This window comes from Columba livia, chromosome 1, assembly GCF_036013475.1.
Source record: "Columba livia isolate bColLiv1 breed racing homer chromosome 1, bColLiv1.pat.W.v2, whole genome shotgun sequence".
Lineage (NCBI taxonomy): Eukaryota > Metazoa > Chordata > Aves > Columbiformes > Columbidae > Columba > Columba livia.
In genome coordinates this window covers 93,315,877-93,336,409 of record NC_088602.1, presented here as the reverse complement: position 1 = coordinate 93,336,409, position 20,533 = coordinate 93,315,877, and the positions used below count along the sequence as shown (strand labels likewise).

General features: G+C 40.3%; 1 protein-coding gene and 1 long non-coding RNA gene across 9 annotated transcripts in view; one reads left to right on the top strand and one right to left on the bottom strand.

Moving 5' to 3' along the window:
* Nucleotides 1–15,962, bottom strand: part of DOP1B (DOP1 leucine zipper like protein B) — a 50,926-nt gene extending 34,964 nt beyond the window's left edge. For 4 of the 7 annotated variants that reach the window (XM_065067473.1, XM_065067506.1, XM_065067499.1 and 1 more), the window contains exons 1-5: nucleotides 15,763–15,962; nucleotides 12,629–12,803; nucleotides 2,996–3,177; nucleotides 2,739–2,909; nucleotides 36–225 (exon numbers count right to left, since the gene is read on the bottom strand). In XM_065067473.1, coding sequence (XP_064923545.1) covers nucleotides 36–225; nucleotides 2,739–2,909; nucleotides 2,996–3,177; nucleotides 12,629–12,766 — 681 coding nt within the window. In that variant the 5' untranslated portion in view covers nucleotides 12,767–12,803; nucleotides 15,763–15,962. Of the gene's footprint in view, nucleotides 1–35; nucleotides 226–2,738; nucleotides 2,910–2,995; nucleotides 3,178–12,628; nucleotides 12,804–15,132; nucleotides 15,153–15,520; nucleotides 15,540–15,762 lie in introns of those variants that run through there. The other 3 variants (XM_065067490.1, XM_065067481.1, XM_065067526.1) reach the window with 3 other exon arrangements.
* A 982-nt stretch (nucleotides 15,963–16,944) lies between these two features.
* Nucleotides 16,945–20,320, top strand: LOC110365370 (uncharacterized). Of its 2 annotated transcripts, XR_010473521.1 has the most exons (3): nucleotides 16,949–17,153; nucleotides 17,256–18,291; nucleotides 19,723–20,320. It is a non-coding gene; the product is annotated as an uncharacterized LOC110365370 (long non-coding RNA). The 2 variants fall into 2 exon arrangements; XR_010473519.1 differs by having other exon boundaries at nucleotides 16,945–18,291.
* The last annotated feature ends 213 nt before the right edge of the window (nucleotides 20,321–20,533 follow it).

Below are 20,533 nucleotides of genomic sequence, written 5' to 3'. Positions count from 1 at the left end.
ACAAGACTGCTCTGTGAGGAGAGTAACGAACTTACTGTGAGCTTATAATCGGTGCCCAGCATGAACTTCTGCTGTTTTCCAGACAGCTCCCTGTTGATATGACTGACAACAAAAAGCGAAGCAGGCAGCCTGATGGACGGGCTGACCAGGACACTGCCCCAAAGCGCTCCATAGAACACCTCTTGGCCCATCAGTAGGGAGAGCTTCACAAGCAGAGCATCTGTTCTATACGGAAACATATTTTGCATGAGAAAATAGGTTTTTATTAGTTCAGTTTTATACCATAAAAAGACAATTATACACAGAATTTGTACTGTAGTTAACATTATTTATTTAATTTCACAGAATTAGCATTGTAGTTGACATAATTTACACAATTTCCTCACCTTTGTACCATCAGTATTGCCATTTTCACATGATGATGACCAGCATCTGATTGTACAAAGCAAATGACAACCCACTCAATCCTTTGTCACTGTGCACACTCATTGAAACAAAGTTTCTGTGCATACTTTGGATACTTCTCTAGTAAATATTGGCAAAAATTAAGTTCTGACCAAAATACTACAGTAGCTCTGACTGCAAAATATTTGCAGCGAGAAGTGTCCCATGCTGAATTTAAAATAATTTAAGCTGATGCTAGACTGTGAAAGTAAATTTCATCAGTCTGGGAAGTGGAAGATATCCTACATATTTGTACTTACAAATCAATGGGCTCAATTTGTAAGTCACTGAATGGAAAAAGAAAAAAGATATAAAATGACATACTGTCAGTTATTGCACACAGGATCGGTACACTGAAGTAAGTTTAATGGCAGTCACATTGGAGGTCCTATGACTGAAGGCAAGTTCTCTGCTTTGGCAACTCTGTCAATAGTTCGGTATTTCACTATAATGTAGGAATTGGAACCTCACATGAGAAATGCAGAAGTGAGAAAAGAGGGAGAAGTCCAGCACAGAAGACAGGAAAAAAAAATCAAATCTGATGTTCTTTTCCACTTCTTTATAAAGTAGCCCTCAAGCCATTTTTTCTTTTCTGTTTTGTGTATGTGTGCAAACTCATGCATATAATAGAATCATAGAATACCACGTGGGATATGTGTGTTTTAAGAAAGAAACAGTGTCTAGGCTGAAGCATGACCTGAGCTAGTACTTCTGCCACTTTTGGGAACAGCAGGGGATATATAATATTAGTGTTAGTCTTCAATGTTGAAGATTCTGAAAACATTCAGGGGAGAGTCTCTCATGAAGCTGAATTTAAAAGTAATTTAACAAACCTTCCTTCCAACAAGATATCTTGGTCTATCTTTCTTACATCAGAATCATTATGATAACTAAAAAAACCACTTTCTCATGTAATATTTGTATTTCACAAAAGAATATTAAATTATTTTTAGCATAAATCTTTCACAGTGTAATATATGGTCAGTTCCTGTCTGTGATCGTGTTTGTTCAAGGCAAAGAGGATAACAGTGCCATCAAGAATTGAGAAAGAAGGTATAAAACCATAAGTTGGAACCTGGAAGTTAATCTGTACCTCCCATTAACTCACTAGTTCAAATTTAGTCAGTTTCAAAATATGTTCAGTCTCCCTAAAAAGGCTTTAGATAGTTGGAGATTTACTTCCAAGGGATCCCCTTTCTTCCCAAAGTCCCCAGCAACTAGTGCTGTAGGAAATATAAAACTATACAGCATCCCTTATTAGTCTGCCTGACAAAAAGCACATAGTAAATTAATATTTCTATAGGAAATGTATAAGAAGTATATACTTGTCCATAGATTCAGTGTTCTGGAATTGACAAATGAATGCTCCTCACCAAGTTAGGAACACATACAATTTGCTCTTAACCACTCCAGCAATAGCGATGAGCCTTCAGTTTAACACTTGTTTTGAAAAAGGAGCAGTAGACATAGAAATATTCTGCTTATCAACTGTAATCTACACAGCCTAGCATACCTTGCTCTTTTTTTTCTCAAGTGTACACACAGCCTTTTAAGATTCAAAAACAGCAGAGAAAACAGCCAGCACATCCAGACTGGTAATACAGAAGGAAGTATGTTAGCAATGTAATGTTTAGTGACTCTAAGCAAAGAAACATTTGGATGAAACCTACAGTGGCTGAGCTCTTATGAAATCTTACAAAACAGTTCTGGTAACTGAAGAAAAACCACTGCAGAAATGGACACAGAGCTGCCCTTCTCAGCACACTTCCTGATCCCGACTATGGTACTGAACGCCGCTGGCCTAACTGCCAAGAGGGAGAGAGACACTTTTTTCCACAATAGATTTTACAAGAGTTGCCTCTTGCTTGTGGTTTCAAAACCTGAGTGTAAGCAAAATATCTTTTACAGAAAGATTGGAAAGAATTCAGCTTCTCTCTCATGTTACAATATTTAAATAGAATTTATTGACAGAGCAGTGGTTTGGGGAGTCAGCTTAATTATTTAGAAGTTCAGAGGTGCTTTAAGAAATAGTTTTTATTCCTTTCTCTCAGAACATCTATTTTTAACCTTCCTTTTCTTCTTTTCTCCTCTTCTCCTCCTGAGATGAAAATGGAAGGGGAAAGGGTTTTTGTACTTTAGAACTATTTGTTGCATCTTTCAAGGACTAACCATTCTTCCACCCTTAGAAGCTCTTTTATCAATCCTTCTATATAGAGAGCTGACAGAAATTTCCTGAGAATTCCATAGGAAAGCAAAATACTGTATATTGGTTTTAAATTAATATTAGTGCTTACCTCTCATAAATTTCTGATCCTTCTTCTAATCCAGGTAGCAGTCCTATTACAAAGGCTTGAAGACCAGGCAGGAGGGACTTTTGTAGAGGAAGAAAGTATTTTTCGTACAAACCAAGGAGAACTGGTCTCACTGACATTGCTGCATTTGCCAGCAGAGGAAACAAACCAGAGCTTTAAAAAAAAAAAAAAAAAAATTAAATTATAATAGTTAATTAAAATAGACTCAGAAAGGCATGTGCTTTTAAAAAAAAAATTACCTGTACAAGAATAAATCCTTGGCAAGCCATTTTGTCCCAATAATTTTAAAGATTATTTCATAGGTTTCTAGTGCCTTTAAATGCACTCCACTAGGTAGTGCTGGATGCAAACACTGAGATAATCTTTTACTGATGATCAGCCGTCTTGGCAATAGAGAATATTTCAGGTTACTCTGAAGAGCCTGTAGAAGAAAGATGAGAATAAATAGCTATAATGCTGCATATAATGACTGCATGTCAAAAGTTTCCTACTAGCACTTTGAGAAGAACTACATACATTCCAGAGTTTTCCCTTCATAAATGTATTTTGTTAAACTAAAACAGCAGAACTTTAGAACTGAGCTTTCATATGGAAATAGGCATGAACAATCTAGAAAAGTCTGGTATTACTTTGCTTAGAAGCTGGAAAAGGAAGTCAAAGGACAGGACAGGAACAGGGTACCCATATCCTATCTCCAGGGGAAGAAGGGAAGTAACAAAAGAGCTTCTCAGCTTTTAAGTACAGGGAATAAAGTAAGAATTAAATAACTATTTTTCCTTGTACATTTTCACTTTACGTATAGCTGAAATATAAACAAAAAAACCTTCTGACCAAAGCAGGCATGATTAAATGGGACAATAACATCTTAGAAGTTATTTGTAATTCTGTGTGGCTACATTCAGTAAGCTTTATTAACTATACCCATTGCGTTGATGTATAACATCTTCAGGACAGGACATAGTTAACCAGGTGTTGTAGACTGGTCAGGTCTCTGGAAAAAATAAACTGTAGCACCTTACTTTGGAAAGATTACTCTTTTTCTTGCATATATTTCAGCAAGCTAAATAGTCTCTTCTATTCAGAGACAAAACAAAGAATTTGCAAGTAAATGGCACTTCAGCCTTTGATCACTGTCTGCTAAACAAACAGATGTTTCACAGCAGATGGACATTTGGGATGTTCTCAGGATTACGCAAATTCTCGATTGTCCCAAAGATTAAGTCATGGTCTTATCCTACATACTTGTTTTAAACTTGAGGTTCTTCTATTCTGCCTGAAAAAAAGGTTTTGAAAAAGCACCAGACAAGTGAACCAACCCTTTTTTGCTCATTTCCAAGGAAAAACCAAAACAAACCCAAACAAAAGCCCCACAAAACAAACCCATACAAAACCAAAACGAACCAAACAAAACAATCAAAAACCACCTCCCCCCCAAAATAAAAGAAAGCCAAACCAAACGAAAAAACAAAAAAAACCCAAATCAAACCAGCAGCAAGAGGAAGAGATAGAAACAACCCACCATCTTTCAAAGGTGTGTGCAACTTTTCATTTAAGACTTTGCAGTTGGTGGGCGTGAGAAGCTAGAATCTGTGAGAATACTAATGCGTTATTTCTCCGTTTAGGCAGGGCAGCAAACAGGAGAGACCAGCTGTTAGTAAAGAGCTTCTAGTAAACAAAATTTACTCAAGAAGAAAAAGGCTGAGAGTTTGGAACTGTAAACAGATACGTTGCACCACTCTAAAATACATATAGCACAGATGCCATTTAGAGCCAAATAATTTCCTTTCTTCCCTACCCCACTATGAGTATGAGATCTGCATTTTAGTAGGTACTAAAAAGTAGAACCCAAGAATACAGCAGTATTTCACATATGAAACTAAACCATGTCATACTTGTGGAGTTATCTTTTAAATATTTTTATATCTTTTATATTTGAGAGATTTACTCATCTATTAAATGAGTAATATTATTTCAATGTTAAAGATTGAAATCCTTAATGCTTGTAACAACTTTGAAGACTGCTTGAAAGCAGGACTTTGAAACATTCTGTTTATATTGGTTGGTATGTATTTGCCCACACCCTCTGTATATATATATATCTAAAAGCAACTGAAAAAACTATGCCAATGGTAAATATTTTTTCTCTCAAGATTAAACAAATACCATCTTAATATTCTATCAGTTAAATTTTAAATAACAGCTCAAAATTATTCAGAAGAAGAAAAAATATTCCAGGTATATTAGGAGTTGAATAGTGGATATTTAGGGATAACTCGGTGTTAAGTATTTCTCCTGGGTAATTCTGAAACCTTCCTATGTCCGAATTCCAGCAGATGAGACTAATTTAGAACAAGACTACGCTCATGTGCATGTTCCAACTATACTGCTTCACCTAAAGAATCAGAAGACATCTCCATACAGGAAGCAAGATTTGAAGATATTCGCTATGATCCTTATACATGAGCTGTGGAGAGTTTCTGCCCATCACATCAGAATGATTCTGAGATGAAACTCCCTTCTCAAAAGTACCTTTTTTTTTTTTTCCCCTTTTTTTCTTCCCTGACTTGTGTTGAAGGAATACACAGTAGGACACAAACTACAACTCTCCTCAAGAGTGGGTGCTCATGGTTAACAGTTGTCCCTGATCTTCCAGCAGATGCAAGGGATTTTAAACCATACTACAATATATTAGAAGACAGTGGTTGCATCAAGAGTCACTCCAGCAGAAAGGTGGGCTTGCTGCTCTTACTGCTAATACTTTGCTGAAACGTTCAGATTTTTAACAGCTTCCCCAGAATTGCAGGGCTCAAACAATTTTAAAAGCATTGAAAGTCATTAATTAGCCGATGGAGTTAAAACTATTCATTGAAATAAGTGACATGATAATATACATATTTCCAAATGCTAATTAGTTCCTGTGATCCAACGGGCAAAGCTAAGAAGCTTGATTTTGAAATATCCTGAGCTACAACTGAAAAAAAGAATCAGTTGTCTGTGAGATCTAGGACTGCTGAAATGCCATTATAGGTTCAGCTCCTACAGTTAGTTAAATGTTGTGAAAGCAAGGCTGGTATCATTGCCACTGCATGCAGATGAAGATCCCATCCTAAACCATTGCCTCCACATTCAGAATCCAATACTAACAACTGCAGATGAACAACTCTGCTCACAGGTTTCAACATCTGCTATTCACCCACTCTTTTGATTCCTGTGAGCTTAATTTAACCGTCTTTTTTTATGTATGGGTGGAAGCCCATCCACGATCTATTTTCTCTCTTTGTCTTCAACTGCTTTCCACATGAGCAGTTATGGTGGCAGAAGCGTTAAATGTCACTGGAACTGCTAGTAAGGGTTGGCTTGAAAGGCCCAAACTGCCAGCAAGCTCTCCATGCTTAATGTACCATCCCAGGGTTTGGTTTTCACAGATCAGCGGGAAATCAGCAATCCCAGAAAACCAAGAAGTATTCAACCTACCAGCGCCTTTAGACTTCAGACTTTAATCAGTAAGTCAGGAAAAAACGAGACATGCAAAGTAACGACTGGTGTTCATGCACACGTCCAGTTTTCGACTTTCTATTTACAGGTTATTTTTCCTTATGACTGACTAGAGAATATCTTATACATACTAAACACTTTCTAATGCATAAGCATGCTCAGAGTTTCTTTGAATGTGGGCTATAAAGGGTAGAAAGAGAAGACTATCTGTTCTTTGCAGCAGTGTATACATGTGCCTTAAAACAAAACAAACACAGACACACATACACAGAGGAATATTCACATTTCCTCAGTTATTGGCTTAAGTAATTTTGTACTGCTTTATAGCAACAGTAGAGATTAGCTGGATCAGTTTGCCTAGATATGAAAAAAACAAGCAAATAAAGGAAGTATTTTTATTTACATAAGTGGAATTCCAGAAAAAAATGCAGCAGGTACAACAATTTATAATCTTATCTTCAACTAGGAGATACCCTAATGCTTGTTTTAGACAACAGTGGCTGGGAGGAGAGGGGGAGAAGGAGAGCCTGTGGTTCCATTTTCCACTGATACATTTTCCAAGGAAGTAAAACAATTCTGAACAGAGCTCCAGCTTCCATAAAAATAGCAGCATAAAGGTGAAAGATGTTTGTGAGGAAACTATGAACTAGGAGCTGGAGTTATATTAAAAAAGGCGGGGGGGGGGGGGGGGGGAGAAAAAAGATGTATAAAGTATCCCTAGTTCTGCACATTGCGTTTGTGCATCGGGTGTGGTGAAGTTCCATAAAGCAATTAGGAGGCAAAGCTTCCCTTCTTCTCAAAGACATAAGGTTTGCCTTCAACAGAAGGCAAGTGGTGCTTGTGTTTGTCATTTGCCCAGCAGTTGTTATAAAGCTGTGGCAGCCAGAGTTCTCATATGAAACAACTGGTGTAATTAAAGGGTCTGCTCATTAAATACACATTTCAGAAGAATTCTTCTCTTCTCTCCTCTCAAGAACAGACATACTGTAACATTAAGTGTTACTACTGGCATGAACAATAGTTGTGCAGCTGCAATGATTTCTATGCTCTGTCCTCTCCTGTTCCAAACTGATCAAGTCTTTGGTTAAGATCATATTCCACTTCAAGTTTTTGAAGCAAGAAAAGCCTTTAGAAACAAAAAGTAACATACTTATTTTCTATTGAAAGTCAAATAAAAAAAAAAAAAAAACAACTTTGAAATTGCAGACTAAGGACTAAAAATTAGAATTGTAAGAACTTATAATCTGTGCATTTACACATTCATGCTATGTCCAAGGATAAAAAGCAGTTTGAAAGTGCTCTTTTAGAGCAAACATTGCTATCATTACCGAGCAAGTCAACCATGCTGTAAACATAAATTAAATCCCTCTAGAACAACTGATATTTCAAAGATTATAATATTTTGTTTTCATGGTGAACAATAACTATAAATGAAAATGTTGCTCAGAAAAGGGAAACTGGCCTGCCAGCCAGGCCCAGTGGCAACAGTCACTAGTGAAGCTTCTGTGCAAGTTCCACACCACTGATATCCAAATACTGCTGAAAAATTGTTGATGGAGGTATTTCTGCCAATAAAAATGGCAAAATCCTGTCTGTTATTCTTGTCAAACAGATGCAGGTTGGGGTTTTTTTTGGTAAGCTGGCTGGGGTTTTTTTGTTTGGGTTTTTGTTGTTGTTTTTTTAATATATACGGATTAAATGAACAAACAGGGGTGTTTAAATATTCACTTGCCAAAAACCCAGTGAAATTTTGTGCTTTTCTGTGAATCACTATATTTCACAGACTTTTTTTTAAAACCTCCTTTCATAGTTTCCTTACAAAGGCAGCCTGTGGAATCCAATATTTACTACTGCTCTGTTCTTAATTTTGCAAATTGTGTCACTCATCTACTGTTTACCTGCATCCAGACTTAAAATGAATAGAAAAGATATGCCTATAATCTGAATTTAAAACCCTAATGCAAACTATGCACTTGGATTGTCCTAACTTCATATTTTTAGCCTTTAAATACTTGAAGTTCGCCCTACGAGAATACTTTTATATATATTTTATATAATATACATATCTGTTTACACTCTGAATAGACAGTGACAAGCATTTTGGATATGACGATGATGTTAAATGCACCTGTTTCACTGACAAGCCCACATAATGCTGAACCACCACCCATTTCTAGGTTTAAAAAGACAACACCCCTCCCCCCTGGCATTTTTTTATATCAAAATATTGAAGTGATTTTGCAGAATTGTATCCTTTTAAAACATTGGCACAAGCTGGCAAAATCGGCAATAGCACAGGCTCATTTTAGCACAAAGACAATTGAAAGGGATTACTGTATTCTGGATGGAGCAATCTGTACCGAACATCTGAAAACCTTAGTCACAAAACAGTGCTTTCGAAACAGCGAACATATGCAGATTCGCAAAAACAACAAAAAGATGGTTCAAAGCTGTATCCAAGAACAGTACTGAGAAGAGAATAATCCTATTTCTTGAAACATGGTGCAGCCTTGGCTGCAGCTAGATGACCAGCTTATAGTAACTAGAGCTTGAACAGAAGCAAAGAGCAGAAAGATATTTAAAACTGGAATATGAATGAATTTCAAGGCAAAGCTGAAGCTCTTCTTTAAAACATTAACATCCACATTTACTGCCTGTTTAATCCACCCGTTTGCATCTGCCCATTCATATTCCCTATACATTTTTATAAACATTACTTTCCACTGTTTCTCCTTCACTGTGATGATGCATAACATCCACACTATGTAAATTAAAGCCCCCCAAATCTTTCCCTTACAAGCTTGGGGTGTAGCATAAATTAGCAAATCCTAGTTTTTGTTAGAAAACATAGTTTCTCTCCATCCTTCACTCATGTTCACACTTCCTACCTGCAGTTCTGTTCAGAACACCGCAGGGGAGATTAATCTTACCCAACCTTGGAAGCCCAGGTCAGCTAAAAAACATGGTCAAAACTGCAGTAACTCACCTCAGGCTCCCTACAAAACCAGGGAGGAGCACACGCAATTTTAGGACAGTGTTCACCTGACCTACTTCAAATAGCAAGAGATGAGTCACAACAAGAAAAAATAAAACCCCTTATTCCTCTCTCTGCCTAAAAGTGATTCAATGTGAAACTGTCCACACCGAAGTCATCTGAAGTTAGATAAGCCTCATTTCCACTTAATTACAAAAAACAATCATTCTAGATTTGCAAACTGACCTGTCTGGCTGACCATTCAGATTAAAGTCAACTGGTTTCTCCATTCTACAAGTCACCATGAAACATCAGTTAGAACCATGGAAGCACAAGAGAAACTGTGGAAAACACTTCTCAGTGGTAGCTAAGTAGTAATAAGAGAAGTAGCAGAGCTGTACTTCTGAAACCCCCTGACTTACTCATCCTCTTTTGCCTCTCCCTTTCTCAGCATTTCCATATTTTCTTTATAATAGGCATCACCGCACATCAGTTACTGACACCCAGGTTCCTGAACATAACCATGTGCACTGTTTAAAAACATTTTTATCAGTGAGATATTGTTGATCTTCTCCCTCCTACCCATTCTCTCCCTGCTCATTCATCCACCCTCAGAACTGACAGTAGAAGAAATTAGGCTCTTATGTTAGAAACACCTCCTCCCATCCGCAACACTAACAGAACTCAACAACAATATTTATGTTTTAGGATGTAAGAGACCAAGTAATCATAAGAGTTAAGACAATAGCTATTGACATCTTATTTCACAATCCTCCTTTTGGTGGCAGACTCCCCTGACACATCATCCTTATTTGCATATAACAGACAGAGGCAGATGAACATGGGATGATTTGCTCTACTAGTTCTTAAGCTCCTAAAACAATTAAGCCCGTGTAATACCACAGCAGATGGACTGATGTAACAGCTAAAAGCTTATTTGCTTCGTTTGTACTATGCTGCTACATATTGTGGCAATTCTGTACCTGAATCAGAGTTTCAGATAGGTATTAATCAGTTCAGTGTATTCATCTAGGTCAAGACAAAAGATCAAAGTCTACATCTTGCCATGGGTAAGAAATCTCGCACCCTAATTATTTATTTTGTCTTTTGAGAGAATCATGCTGAAGGCCTCTAACTTTACTGACTCAACAGCAACCAGGATGAAACTGTGAAGGCAGAAATGTGTAACTCCTCCTGCCAGGGCAATATCCAGCTTCTCAGAAGAGAAAGAACATGGCCACCCTTAAAAAACTTCAATTTGGCAAATGTCCCAATTTTCAAGAAGGGTAAGAAGGAAGACCTGGTAATAACAGGCCTGCGAGTCACATTTCAGCACCTGGTAATATTATGGAGGTTATTCTGGGAGTTATTGAAAAACACTTGAGAGACAACACAGTCATTGGCCATAGATAGCAGGGGTTCATGAAGGGAAAGTCCTGTGTAACCAACTTAATTTCTTTTTATGACAAGGTCACCCCTCCTGTTGACCAAGGGAAGTCAGTATATGTGGGTTTTTTGGACTTTAGCAAAGCTTTTGATACTGTCTCTCACAGTGTCCTTTTGGATAAACTGTCCAGAACACAGGTAGACAAGCCCCTAATATGTTGGATGAGCAACTGGCTGACAGATTGGGTTCAAAGGGCTACACCAGGCTGGCAGCCAGTCATCAGTAGGGTTCCACAGGGCTCAATTTTAGGGCCAGTGCTCTTTAATATTTTTATAAATGATCTGGACCAAGGAATCAAACATACATTAAGTTTGCTGACAATACTAAACTAAAAGGAACTGTGGACTCCATCAAGGCTAGAGAGGCCTTACAGAGAGATCTGGATAGACTAGAGAGCTGTGTAATCACCAAGTGCATGAAATTTAACAAGAGCAAGTACCAGATTCTCCACCTGGGACAGGATAATCCTGGTTATACATATAAATTGGAGGACAAGAGGCTGGACAGCAGCCCCACAAAAAGCAATCTGGGGGTTTGGGTTGATGGCAAGTTGAACATAAGTCAACAGCATATCCTGGCAGCCAAAAGGGCCAAGTGTGTCCTGAGGTGTATCACACACAGAGTTGATAGTACTAGTCAAGGGCGGTGATTGTCCCACTCTGCAACACATTGGTGTGGCCCTATCTCAAGCACTGTGTACAGTTTTGGGCACCCCAGTGTAAGAAGGACATCAAACTATTAGTGTGTCCAGAAGAGGGTAACCAAGACGGTGAAAGGTCTTGAGGGCAAGACTTAGGAGGAGCAGCTGAGGTCACTTGGTTTGTTCAGCTTGGAGAAACCTGAGGGGTGACCTCACTGCAGTCTACAACTTCGTCAAGAGATGCAGCAGAAAGGGGGTTGCTGATCTTTTCTTTGGTGACCAGAGACAGGACATGAGGAAATGGAATGAAGCTGCATCAGGAGAAGTAAAACTGGACATTAGGAAAAGTTTCTTCACTGAGAGAGCGGTTGGTTACTGGAACAGGTTCCCCAGGGAATTGGTCACAGCACCAAGCCTGTCACAGTTCAAGGAGTGTCTGGATGATGCTCTTAGTCATATGGTTTAGTTTTAGGTAGTCCTGCGAGGAGCAGGGAGTTGGACTCCATGATCCTTATGGGTCCCTTCCAATTCATGATATTCTATCATTCTAGGGATTCTCCTGCCCTTTGACACCTCTGTAGAATTAAGGCTTAGCAACAACAGCAAAGGCACGCGAGGCATCTATCGGGTAACAACAGATGTTTCCTTATGAATTCTGCAGAAGTTGCCTCCTCCCACCCCTATTTCCTTAATGACTGTAACTACTCTTGCCCCGCATACACTGAGGAAGAGTTTTATTTTAAAGGAGACTAAGTGGGAGACAAACTATGTACACTTCATTTCTTGGGCAGAAGGAGAGGACACATTTCCTAGGTATCTTCCCGTAAAAGTCTTTATCTTTCTTCCCATACTCAGCCATATTTTCCATGGTCATACAAAAGACGCCATCAGCAGCAAATCAATTATCTCGCCAAATATAAGGGAGGGATATGATCAAGTAAATGTGAACTTTAAATATAAATTTTGACTTGGAGTATATACTAAAACTTGCAACCTCCTGTTCTATATAAAGACTTTTTTAGCTGTTCTAGAGTGAGTAACCAGCATCCTGAAGGTTTCTTCAATGCAACTCCAAAATTAACTTAGCAGAAAAAAGGAAACAAATAGCACTTGAAGGAAGCCTCTGTTGTTTTTACCAGGATTTCTCACACTTTTATAAAAGATACTGAGTTAGCTGCTTGCATTACGCCTCCTTGATGAACTAATATTTTTCCTAATTGAATTTTCAATTGTGTTAAATACCGTAAGTTACAAAAAAAGTTAGTAACAATACAAAGATAATAAGCAAATGAAAAAGTATTCCTGTGACATTATACCTTATTGAGTTTGCCAAGGGAAGATATAAGATCCGCCCATTCACTTGATGATTCAAAGTTTCTCAAAGCTTTCTCAATTGCTGAAGAATAATTTCTGTATCTGTAATCACCAAGTAACTCCTGCTCTTCTGGATCCATCTTTAGTTCTCATAGCAAGGTACAATTTCCTGGTAAACTAAAACACACACACAGTTACAAAAAGATAACCTGCATTTAAGTTCTGGCAAATATAAAGGACTGTAAGGCCACAATAAACATGTAGAAGCACAGACAGATCACAATAAACAAGTCATCTGATCAAGTTTCAAAACAAAGTTAAAAATAATGTAACCAGCATGACTCCAACTTCCCACTGTCTGTTTTAGAAATTTTGCAGTCAAATTTTCCTATTTATGAAACATGTTTTTTCCTTGCATGCACGTGGCTCTCTCACACCATAACAAAGGAAAGGAATATAAAGTCTCGTTATAAACACTCAAAGTGCTGACAAGAAGTTAGGGAGAAGTAAACAGTTTTCATAACTTATCATCTCTGCACTGTTTTGAAAAGTTACCTGTAGCCATGGAATGTGAAACATTTCATATCAAAATTCAACTTTCAAAAGGAATCCCACTAAAGGGCCTCTCAGCCCACAGCAGAAGGAATCCTGGTCAGCAGCAGATGCTGAAGTACAAGACTAAAGTGCCGTGCCAAAGTGTCAAGGCATGCATTCAAATCTTCTTATACTTCACCAAAAAGTATCCGTATATTTTTATGGAGGAAAAATAAGTTATTCAGACCTGATTTTTCTCGTATTGTGCAACACACTTAGATTTAAAAAGCAGAACACATCTGTTTTAGAACAATGGGAAACAGGTGTGGCTGGATTTTACGCACTCAAAAAAATCACACCTTCACTCCTATGCCACCTACAACACTAGTTCTGTTAGCTAATATAAAAATATTCTTCTAGAGAGATGCTTATGTTTAGGAATGCCAGGTTTAAGTAAATCTGTTATATATATATATATGTATATATGTATATATGTATATATGTAAATATGTATATATGTATATATGTAAATATGTATATATGTATATATGTATATATGTATATATGTATATATGTATTTATGTATATATGTATATATGTATATATGTATATATGTATATATATATGTACATATATATATACATGGAAAACTCAGTACTATAACAAAACACTTCGGAATGTTTCTGAAAGAGACCTGCTTTTATTTTCCTACTGTTTATACACAAAAATAAATCCAACTACTCTTCATATCCTTTCAAAGTATCTCATCTCTCACAGCACTTAAAATCAATGGAACAAGTGTGTATCATTCATTATCTTCAATTAACAACAATAACTGCATCAAGATTTTGGTAGTAAACTCTCAGAAAAATGCTGGATGCACCCACATAAGAAAAAGGATTTTAAAGGCAGGTTTAAGCCGCTTTTGGTCTCATTGACAGGAGGATTAGGTTATTCTCTACGTCATTCAACCTAGACCCATCTCTATTTAAAAAAAAAAAATCAAACAAAATATCACCAGGGCTATGTTTGGTTGGCTGGTTTTGTTTGTTTTGCTACAGTAAGGATTTAATTTTCTGTTTTCATCAGGATGTATGTATGCAGTGTTTCTCACAGCAGGGTATAACAGTAATCTGGGATACAGCTATCCTTGCTCCAACATGGATTTAAAAAAAATGCCAACCCTTCCGTAAAACCTAATGAAGCGGCAAACTTGTAATATGGTGTCAGCAAAATTTACGAGTAATCTGATATAGACACTGCCCCAAAACATGCAGGGCAAGAATTTTTCCCTCATCTCACTTAAGTACTTTAATCATTGGACTACTGGATTGTATTCATACTCTGCCAAGTCAAGAGTGCTGCCACTTTCATAAATAAGAGATTTGTCTGGATCATTCAGAAATGGGCAGCCGTTTCGCTGACAGAATACATCAAATTTCTTCATTTCTAAAGGCAATATGCCTGCATGAATCCACTTAGAGAACAGGAATCAATCAAAATACCAACAGCACTTGAAGATGTTCTAAACATTCTGTGAAAATTATGTCTTAAAGCATTCTCATAGTACTAAAACCTGGTATATTTAAGTAAAATCTATTTAAGTTCTGAGGGTAAAATAGAATGTACTATTCAAGAAAGAACCAAAAACTTCAATTGGGGGAAAAAATGTCTTATCCAGTTCTTAAGACACATTATTTGGACTTTACTGTGAAAAGACAGGTGAATAGTGTATTCCCACCCAGAAAAGCAGTGACGGACTTAATGATTTTGTGTGTATTGATGTTCATGTACCTACTTTGTCAGTAAGGTTTGGAAAAAATCAATAATCAAAACATGGTCAGTAGATCATATTTGTACTTGTACACAAAGGCAGGAAGATTAAACAAACAACCAAGCAAAAACCCCAACATAACCCCCACAAAACAACTAAACAAAAACCAAGCCAAACCAAAAACCATTTGCCAGTGACCTTCAGGTGCATCTTCCAAATCCCAGGTCACAAACTTCTTTAGTCAATGGAGACGTTCACAGCTACTCATCAACTCTCAGCATTGTCTTACGAGAGATTAACGAGGTGTGCGCTTTGCCGCTGACCCCAGGGAAAGAGACGCTGCCTCGCCGGGGCCTCTGCGGGCAACCCCCCAGCCCACCGCTCCCTGCCGTCGGCTGCTGGTGGCTCCAGAGCCCGGCTGCGGCTGGGCAAGCCCCCGGAGGGGGACGCTGCCCCCCGGCAGGACCGGCCGCGGCGGAGCGGGGCCCCTTTCAGGGCCCGCCCTGCGGGAACGGGCCGGGAGCTCCTCAGGGCACCCCCGACCGCGGAGAGGCGAGGCTCCGCCGCAGCTTCCTTTCAGCCTCACCTGCCAGGCGGGCACCGCCGAGGCCGTGCCGGCTGCGGCAGCGGCGATGACAGGGCGGGCTCCCCTGCCGGCGGCGAGCGGCGCTGCCCCCTCGGCCGGGCCGCCACCGGCCCCCGCCGCCTGGCCGCCCCCGGCAGGTCACCCCTCAGATGCCCGCGCGTTTCCCGCCCGCCCCTCTCCAAGCACAGGCCCGCCCGCCGAGCCCGGGCGCGACGGCGCTCCGCTCCCCGCCACCCCCGTACCTGGGAAGGGCCCCGCAGACCTCCCGGGCCGGCGGCGGCAGTGGCGGCGGCGACGTGTCCCAGCCCAGCGCGGGACGGGGGGGCGGCTCCCCGCGGTCGCTATGGCAACAGCAGGGAGAAGGGGAAAAAAATAAATAAAAACAACCCACAACCACCCCCGCTCCGCGAGGCCCGCGCCGCAGCCGGCAGCTGGGGCGATACCACTGGACACGGCGCGGGGAGGGGGAAGCCCCTAGACCGGTGCAGGAGGGCTCCGGGTGTCCCCGCCCAGCGGCGGCGTCTCTCGTCTTTCCCCGCTGTCAAGCTCTGAAGGAAGGCTGCGGTGTCAGTGAGCGCTGCTGCCCGGAGGAGGTCATCAGCGACCCCGTGGGGAAATGGTACACCCCGGCAGTCCGGCCCTGGTGCCGAGCGCCCCCTGGCGGCACCAGGGCCGGGCGGCCCCGCGCTCCCCGCCCGCGGCGCCACGGAGCCCCGGAGCCGCTCCCCGCTTGGGACCCGCTGGCGACCCATCGGGGACCCGCCCGGCCGCGGGGCTGCGGAGGAAGCGTCGAGTCGGCGGCCCGGGCCGCTCCTTTTGCTTCGTGCATCAACCTCGGCGGGTCTGGAAACAAGGCGGTGGCTGCGCGGAGCCGCAATCTGGCGTGTCCGCCCCCGGCGCTGCGGGGTCGCACCGCCGGCCGCGGGGGTGCGCATCCCTGCGCGAAGAAAGTTTAATGGCCTCCGTTACACTGAACATAGTGAAGGCAGGTTTAAGAGTTTTGCTTCTATTCCGTCTGGTTTTAGGCATGGAACACTTCTGACAAATTTCGGAGACTCGGCTTTCACTGAGACTGAGGTGTCACATTTATAAAAGGCTCAAGTCCAATATAAGGAGTCCTCTGTTCTTTATAAAAGGCTTGAAAGAAAGTTGATGTGCTAGATTTTTAGTACTCTCACAGGAAAAAAAAAAAAACTAAAAGAAATTAAAAGAAACAAGAAGGGGACGGGAGGGGAGGGGAGGGGAGGGGAAGGGAGGGGAGGGGAGGGGAGGGGAGGGGAGGGGAGGGGAGGGGAGGGGAGGGGAGGGGAGGGGAGGGGAGGGGAGGGGAGGGGAGGGGAGGGGAGGGGAAGGGGAAGGGGAGGGGAAGGGGAAGGGGAAGGGAAAGAGGAAGGGGAAGGGGAAGGGGAAGGGAAAGAGAAAGAGAAATAAATAAACTAGCAAAATATCCATGGAAAGTAATTAACCTCAAGTTTTGGTTTGGTTTTTTACATGCAAACAGAGCATAATCCTGGTTGTTCAAAGTAACTGAAAAAGTCAAGGAAAACTCACCTGCTCAGTTATTTTCAAGATGAGAGAGTAGAAATAGTGGCTTTTAAGATTATGATGGATACTGTTTCAGCAATGATCTCCAGTAAGTTTTATGTTAATACACTCTTCTGTTTTCCTGACATGACCCGCTTTTCCTCTTTCTAGCTAGATTTCATTTAGACAATTTGGCATGTTTTTCTTCTAGCAAATAAAAGCTATGATTACTGGCAGCTAATGAGACTGCTTTATGCTCATGCTGGAAGGATGGAAGCAAGATGGGAAGGCAGGAAGGCTTCCATGAGTGTTTTCACTCCCCAACTGTGTACATCTCCAAAAGCTGGACCAGGTACCAAAAAGCGCCACTGGCACAGCTTCAGCATGTGTTACCTCACTATAAAACCTGAGCAGCTGTTCACAAGCTTTCATACAGCCTGCGCAGCTCCTGCACGTTCCATCCCTTTGGAAAGTCAGCGCTGACTGAGGTCAGCGCAGACATCTGAAAGGCTGGGTAACCTCAGAGAAATGTGTAACATGTGGGGAATGGGTGTGACAAAATATTAAAAAATTTGGCAGTGATTTACAGCTTTATTGCAGATCTGTCATAATTTAAAAGTAAATGGGGTGGTATTATAGGATACAAGCAATCAAGTTCTGAATTCAGATGGGTCTCTCTCTTAATAAAGTAAACTGACTTGATCATTTGTATATAACACTTTTCATTAGGTAGTAGATATATTCAGTACCATGGGAATCAACATGGCTTATCTTTCCAAACTGCAATGCCATCAATTTAAGTTTCAATTTCAAAACTTTAGATTATTGTAACTTTCAAAGGTAGTGTAGCTTAGTTCTTGGATATGAAGGTCAGTGCTTCTGAATACGTGCTCAACTGAGCAAAGAACTTGCATTTTTGATACATTCATAACACAGATGTTACAACGTTGAAGTGCTCCTCGCATACTTAGCAAAACAAAGGGCTATGTTATGCTTTAAACATCTGGTTTTTGCTACTTTGGGAAGAAGAGATAGGTGGCTGTGGAGGCAGATGCCTTGTCTTTTCTTTCCCAAGGCCCTGTGAAACAAAGCATAAATTTTTGAGATAGAGACAATTAACAGTGTTGCTGTCAAAGCCTCCTGGTCTGATTGGGATGATCAGAGATGAACCACCTGGTGGACGACCAATTGCAAGAAGAAATCATGAACCAACAGCTACCCCCGATGGACAAAACAACACACTTCTGGTCAGTACTGTGAACTTCCCTCTAGTTTTATGATTGCAGATCCAGTGCCAGAAAAGTCTTCTTAACTAGCATGAAGAGTGAGCAGAGGGAGGAGATGAACCGCCCTCTCCTACCTCACGTGTAAATGACCTGGGTTATAAAACGATCTCATGACATGAGGTGGTGGCATGTGCGCTGTGCAGTGTGACCAAAGTCTTCAGTGCGTACACTCCCTCCAGAGGACATCATGGGACCAATCAACCTGTGGAGCAGCGATATCTTACCCGCTTTCTGATATCTTAGTCTAACACATCTACCTCATTTTACTTCTCTTTCTCTTCCTCCTGAACATATAAAAGTAATATGTAAAAAATATGTAAAAGTAATTGTAAGTTCTGCTGCTGAAATCTTGTTAAGTTTTATGTTATAGCCAACAACCATAGCCGAGCCACTGTTTTTAGTCAGGTTTTGTTGTTAAAGTATTGCTAAGTTTTATGACATATTTACAGACTTTTGCCAAGTGACTAATCACTGTAATTGGTAGTTCCACTGAGTGCTTTTAGTAAATTCATGATTGAATTGGACCTCTCAAGTGATCATCTGTCGTCACTTTGTGCTACCACACAGAGTACCCAGAGTTAACTCATACCTGATCTCACCTGGCAGGATGGGACACCAGGATATTTATGTCCTAAAATGTAGCATGTTACTTAAAATATGTAAAAATTGGTTCCTGAGAGTTTGCTATCTCTTTAGAAGTTATTTTTCTGCAAATTTTTGTTCTTTGCACCAGTTTTGTATGGGTGCCTAATTATATTAATTTCATTCTGATTTCCACCTAACTTTTGAACCTATTTGCTACTTCTATGACAAGACAGAGGTCTTCTAGAACTTCAAAGAACCAGGCAGCCAGGTGAGATTCTCCTGGCCTTCTGCTGTGTTAGGTCAGCTGCCAGCAGGCACCAGAGCATCTCCTGATGGAGAAGCCACAGAAGCACTCAGCCTGCTGGGAAGCTTTGCTCAGAACATCCACAAAAACTAAACAACCTCCAGACCAATCCACTTCCTCAGCTCTGGTGCTTCCAAATCTGCTGGTTGGTAAATAATTTGAAAAATAACTCTGAATGTTTTTTTCTGTATCAGAGGTTAAGCTAATTCAAAGCATGCCTATCACACGAGCTATTCAAGGCTTCTTTTCAGGGAAGGCTATAAATCAGTTTGTTATATGCACCATGGCAGCACTGCCCATGCTAAATCCTGGCCCTTGGTGTGGGATCAAATAATAGATTTACTGATGTAATCACTCCTGCAGACAGCCAGGCTATATTTCAATCTAATGAACATTCACTTTAACTTCCATGTGACATTGTCATGAATCTGTTTGTTTTGTACTGGAAAAGTCTACTCCAATCATATATCACTTCTCAGATTTTATTTTTTTTTTTTTTTCAGAAATATCCCTCACAATTTAAAATATGAAATTTCTACCATGAAGCTACACGGCATTTCTATTATTTACTGAAGGAAGTTTAGTAAGTTGCTTGCTTTCAGTATTTTATCTCCCTAGCAGAGTCTAAAACAATACATTCACAAATATAACACCACTGGAGCCGCTAGTGCCATTTGTCCTCCAAACAGTGCATAACTCCAATTGAACAAAACAAACAATGTCCATCAGATCAGGGTGTGTGAGTACGCAGGTATGTACCTGAAGAGAGTAAGGGTAGGATTTTAAGAGTGCTGAGCAACCACAACACTAGATCCAAAGATGAGACAACAATCAAAACTGGGAGGTGTGAAGTTGGGTATTGTTAATTCAGATGTAAGTGCTATGAATAGCTAACCTGCTCAAGCGATCTATAGATGATGAAAACTGTTCTCCAAGATCAGAACTTCGTCCAGTTGACACTTTCCTTTCTTGTCAGATCCAAAGTGAAGTCTTTGCAGAACAAAAGTGAAAACTGAAGAATTTCCATTGTAAAATGGCATTATTATTCCTTCTCTTTTTTCACTATTTGACATTAAAAAGCTAAAAACATCCCTATACGAACATGAGACTGGAGCTTGAATTATATTCACCATTTAAGTGATTTAAGTAATACCGGGCAGCATTTACAATCTAAATTTTCTTGACACATTTTTAGGCTGAGAGGAACTCTACAGTATGCAAAGCCATGGCACTGCCTACATGTTGTATTATACTACTATAAGAGTATGAACATAATGAATTCTCAAGAGTTCTTGTTACCTTTATAGAGGAAAA